This window comes from Neopelma chrysocephalum, unplaced genomic scaffold (assembly GCF_003984885.1).
Source record: "Neopelma chrysocephalum unplaced genomic scaffold, ASM398488v2 Primary Assembly neopelma1_118, whole genome shotgun sequence".
Classification (NCBI taxonomy): Eukaryota; Metazoa; Chordata; class Aves; order Passeriformes; family Pipridae; genus Neopelma; species Neopelma chrysocephalum.
The window spans coordinates 584244-589391 of record NW_020897780.1 but is presented as its reverse complement, the minus strand read 5'-3'; the positions used below and the strand labels follow the sequence as shown (position 1 = coordinate 589391).

At 54.6% G+C, this 5148-nt stretch overlaps 1 protein-coding gene across 1 annotated transcript; it reads right to left on the bottom strand.

The window, feature by feature from the left end:
- Positions 1-1131: 1131 nt before the first annotated feature.
- HOXB2 (homeobox B2) lies at positions 1132-4054 on the bottom strand. Its single transcript, XM_027697112.1, has 2 exons — positions 3466-4054; positions 1132-2306 (listed from the first exon to the last, which is right to left on the bottom strand). The coding sequence occupies exons 1-2, from the start codon at positions 3860-3862 to the stop codon at positions 1738-1740; spliced, it is 966 nt and encodes a 321-aa protein (XP_027552913.1). The 5' UTR covers positions 3863-4054; the 3' UTR covers positions 1132-1737.
- Between the last annotated feature and the right edge of the window lie 1094 nt (positions 4055-5148).

Sequence of the window (5148 nt, the reverse complement as noted above, 5' to 3'; positions counted from 1 at the left end):
TCTCTCCCTGGGGATGCTCCGTCCTCCCCCGGCACATTTTAAGGTGTTTTCCCCCTCCCCTGGGCTCCCCTTTCCGCGTTGCTTTCGCACAAACCCCTCCCGAAGGCGTCCCAAATTTCGGGCCGCGGCTGAGGAAACACCGATGACTTGGCAAAGACGTAAATGTGATTTATTTTGGGTGGCGCCGCGTTTGATTCCCCCGCGCCGACCCCTTTTCATTCAGGAGCCTCCCCACCCCCCTCGCCTCGGCCTCCCTGATGTATGAGGTTTGGATTTAAAATTATATGTCGAGACAAGGGTTTTAAAAGGATCCACGAGCCGGGAGAGCAGCACAAACGGCCCTGGAAGGAGATCGAGGATTTATAAAGACCGAGGGAGTCCTGGTTTGTGCTGCTGGAAAAGAGAGGAGGAAAAAAAAAAAGGCCTCTTTCAGGCCCATCTCTTTCCTCTCGTTCTTCTCTAACGTTTATTTTTCGACTAAAATGCAGATTCTCACCACCCTCCCAGCGCGGATTTTTAGCGTTTCCTCAAAATCCTCCTTTTCGCCCTATTTTTATATTTTTTTTTTTGTAATCCAGGACGTTTCAAAGCCAAGAAACTGCGATGTGGCCCGGCTGGATTCTCTGCTGCAAGAGAAAGGGAGGAGGAGGAGGAGGAGGAGTGGGATGAAGGCCGGGATGCGGGAGAAAGGGAATGGCCGCGGCCCCCAGCCCCGGCCGCGGAATGTGCGTGGGCTCCGCGCCTCTCCCAGCGCTGCCTTTGTGTCCCTTTCCATCCCTTTATCCCGAGATTTCCTCAGGGGAGGGATTTTTTATTTTTTTTTTCGATCGCAAAAATAGAAGCGCGAACGTTAAAATTGGACAGAAACGTCCTGCTTTGATTTAGTAGAAATTAAAAACGAAATAAATAAAAACCGAGCTCGAGGAAAAGGCGAACGGAGCCGAAGGCAGCGAATATTTCCGACTCCCGAAGCCTCTTGCAGTGTTAGTTGGGAGCAATTTCTTTTGTTTCCTCTCAATGCACACGAGGAGATTATTAGAACCTCATTACTGCGAAGCAGGAAAGAGGAAGGCGAATGATTTAGGGGGGAAAAATGGCACATTTTCGAACGAAATGTGTAGCAACACACGATTCTTGGTTTTATAAAGACATTTATTTACTCTATGAAAATAATATACAATAAATAATTTGCCCTTTGCTATTAAAGGATTTGAATAAATAGTCTACGTCTAAAACTTAAAAATAGGAAGGAAAATTCCCCTGATTTTTCATTTAAATTTAGTTTCATTAAGAAATCTAAAAGTCTCGTTCTGATTCCTGAGAAAGTCACTTGAAGGATTGACAAATATTTCTCTCTTGAGGGCTGACATCTCTGATGTGCGTGAGAAACTACCGGCTGCTTTCCTTCAAATAAATAAAGCAAAAATAAAACTATCCTTAAATACCTGCATTTAGCAAAACTCGGGCTGTTCTTTCGCGTGAGCCTTCTAGAATAAATATCGGGAGGGGGGGAGGCGATTTGGGTCTCACGGAGCTTTAAAAAGAAAGTGTTTGGGGGCCGGGATGGGGCTGATCGAATGAGAAATGGCTTGAGGTTTATTTTGGGGGTGCCCCCCTTCTCTCAGAGGCGGGTGGGGGGATCTGGCAGTGGCTCGGTGGGGGTTGGTGCCCCTGGAAGGGGGAGAAACGTCCAGAAACGAGGTGTTGGGGGGGGGGAGAGAGAGAGGGGAGGCCTCGCTATTGGAAATTTAAATGTTGCAGATCTATGGTACAAAGTGCGCTCGTAAAAAAGTCCAGGTCTTCCTCGGAGAAGTGGACGGGGCTCTCCAGGGAGCCGTGGAGGGTCGGGGAAAGCCCCTCGGCGAGCTGCAGGCACGACTCTGCCGAGAAGATGCTCAGCTCGGGCAGCAAAGGCGACTCGCGGCTCCCGGGGCAGGCGCTGGGCTCGCCCGCGGCCACCGGCTCCGAGCTGCCGGGGGTCCCCCGGGGCTCCGGGAGCGGCCCCAAGCCGGGGCTCCCCTCCGCCTCCTCGGCGGGGTCGCTGCCCTCGTCCAGGCCGGGGTAGGCGAGGTCCCCGTCGGGGGGTTCTTTGTACTGCGTCTGCCTCTTGTGCTTCATCCGCCGGTTCTGGAACCACACCTTGACCTGGCGCTCGGTGAGGTCGAGCAGAGCCGCGATCTCCACCCGCCGGGGCCTGCAGAGGTATTTGTTGAAGTGGAACTCCTTCTCCAGCTCCAGCAGCTGCGTGTTGGTGTAGGCGGTGCGGAGCCTCCTGGAGCCGCCGCTCTCTCCCAGCCCCTGCGCGTCTTAAACACACACAAAAAGCGCCCGTGGCGAGGAGCCGGGGGGGCGAGCGGAGGGGCTGGAGCCGTCCCCTCCCTGCCCGGCACTACCGAGCGCGGGGTGGGTGCGGGGGGAGCCGCTACGTGAGGAAATAAATGTTTAATTAAACTCTTCCCGCCGCGGAAGAGGATTGGAAATCACGCACATCCCCCCTCTCCCTTTGCCTCAGTGAGGAGAAGGGATTTTGTTTCCCGGCCTCTCCTTTCAGAGACCTTCCTCCCTCGCCGATAAGTGGAATTTCCAACCATTCCTTCTTTTTTTTTAACCATTCCTTCCTTTTTTTTTTTTTCTTTCCCCCTCCTTTCCCGGTAGTTCGGGACGGACGCTTTGATTTCATTATTCCTGTTTTATCCGGCCAATGAGCTCCGGTGTCCGCCCTTCTCCTGCCCGAGCCTTTACCTGAACGGCGCCGTTAAAACACCGAAACGCTGAATTGTGTCTCAAACACTTTATCCCCAGGGAAAGAGGGTCCCTGGCCGGGGTCACCGAGCTCCCTGGCCGAGGAGCGCCTCGGAGAGAAGCTGCTCCTTTATTTTGGGAGCTCGGGGAGAATTTGGGGGTGTATTTAATGATTTAATTTCGCAGTTAACCCTGAGAGCCCGCGCCTCGCTTTTTCCCCTCCCCATCGTGCCGGTAGCAGTCCCCGCGTTACCCACCCGTCTTTCTTTCCCCCCCTCGCACTTCTTTAAGGGTTTTTTTCTCTTCTTTTCCCTTTTTTTTTTCTTTTTTTTTTTTTCCCCTTGGGCTGTAAAAAAACCGCGGGGGTGGGAGAGAAAGTCAAGCAAAAAAGGAGCTGCGGTTCGGCTGCGAAATCCCCTCGCTGGAACGCGGCTCCCCCGGACCCTTCTCTCTCCCTCTTGGCTTGAAGTTACAGCAATTTGCCCTTTTATTTGCGGGGGGGAGGAGGCAGGAGAACCCCCTCCCCGTGCCCCCCAGGCCGGGTACCCCGCTCGGTGGATTTTATTGCGTGACACAGTTTCGGGGGAGGTGCGGGGCAAAGCCTGTTCGGGGAGGGGGGTCAGGGTAGGGGTTTTTTGGGGGGTAAGGGGCGGGAGGATTTTTTTATTATTCGGATCCTCTCGGATTTCAGCGAATACCCCCTCACCCCCTCATTATACGAACCTGCAGGAGATCCTGCGCCAGGGACCGGCAGCGAGGAGGAAGATGACGGGGGGGAAGAAGAGGAAGAAGAGGATGGAGCCTGGGAGGCTTTCTTGGACGATTTCTTCTCCTTCATCCAAGGGAATTCCGCTGCCAAGGGGCCGGGCTGTGCCGGAGCCGGGGGCTGGGGCTGGAGCAGGCCATGAGATGCTCTTTTTTGGCTCCTCGGTCTCGCCTGGCTGCTGGAACAAGGATTCAGGCTGAGGACGGCTTGCTCAAAAGGAGGAGGAATTAATGTCGAGTCCTTGATTGATGAAGTTTGAAATGTCTCCAGGACAGCGGGAAGAGACGTCAGGCACTCTGCGAGCGAAGGCTGGCTATTTATAAACCCGATCTCCCTCTCAAATTCAAAATTCATGGCTTTTCCAGGGCCCAGGGTTTCAAAAGCGGGAGGGGGGGAGAGGGAGGAGGAAGAGGAGGGGGAGAGGGAGAGAAAACTGAGGGCCTCGGTTTTTTTATGGCGGTGCTGACGGTGGTTCTCGGGCTTTTTATAATTGTTATATTGCTGATAATACGGGCGGAGGGGGAACCTTGCTCTGCTAAACTCGAGACTGGGGCGAAAATTGCAGCCAATTCCTGGTCACGTGGCGAGCCCCGGCCAATGGCGGGCGGGGCCCGGTGGCAAACACAGAGCGTTATTTTCTTTAATTGATTTGAAAAAAGGAGAAAAAAAGCCAGAGAAGAAACCCCCGAAAAGCCACGACCGCGCACCAGCACCTCGGGGCTGCCAGGCTGCCTTGGGTGGCCACTGCCTGCCCTGTCTGTGCTGCCTGTGCTGCCTGCCCTGCCTGCCCTGCGTGCGCTTCCTTCTCTGCCTCTGCTTCCTGCCCTGCCTGCCCTGCCTGTGCTTCCTTCCCTGCCTGTGCTTCCTGCCCTGCCTGTCCTGCCTTCCCTGCCTGTCTTTCCTGCCCTGCTTTCCCTGCTTTCCCTGCCTTCCCTGCCTGTGCTGCCTGCACTGCCTGTCCTGCCTGTCCTTCCTGTCCTGCCTTCCCTGCCTGTCCTTCCTGCCTTGCCTCTCCTGCCTGTCCTTCCCGCCCTACCTTTCCTGCCTGTCCTTCCCACTCTACCTTCCCTGCCTGTCCTTCCCACTCTGCCTTCCCTGCCTGTCCTTCCTGCCCTGCCTGGTGCTGCCTGTCCTTCCCGCCCCACCTTCCCTGCCTGTCCTTCCTGCCTGGCGCTGCCTGCTCCTCCTGCCCTGCCTGCAGCAGGTCCCTCCAGCCTCTGAGTTCCCCGGAGTTTGTACCCCGGGGTGGGGGAACCCTGGAAAAGGGGCTTTTTCCCCCCGGGAAGCCCAGTTGGATCTCGGCTCTGGCAGCCACTGCTGGGGGATGTTTCCATCCCATCCAGATACTGTGAAACTCGGAAAACTGAAGCCAATGGGAGGGTTTGATCCAGAGATTTGTGTCCGAGCCTGGATATGAGCACTTAGGAAATCAAGTGAGCTTTTAAGCCAAGGATGGTTAGAGCAGCCCGATTTCCCAGGTTAAATTACTTTTAAAGAACAACATAATCCTTCTGCTTCCCAAGCCAGACTTAATGGACCTTTTGCGCTTTCCTTAAAGGCCAAACTGTGTTTTAAGGTCACAGATATCTTTGAAATCACATTTCTTCCTTCCCATCTATTTTCCCCCCCTCCCCTCCCGT

Coding starts and splice junctions, on each gene's coding strand:
- HOXB2 (XM_027697112.1), bottom strand. CDS start 3,862: ATGAATTTTGAATTTGAGAGGGAGATCGGGTTTATAAATAGCCAGCCT. Junction 2,307..3,465: donor TGGCGCAGGATCTCCTGCAG/GTTCGTATAATG, acceptor TGTGTGTTTAAG/ACGCGCAGGGGCTGGGAGAG.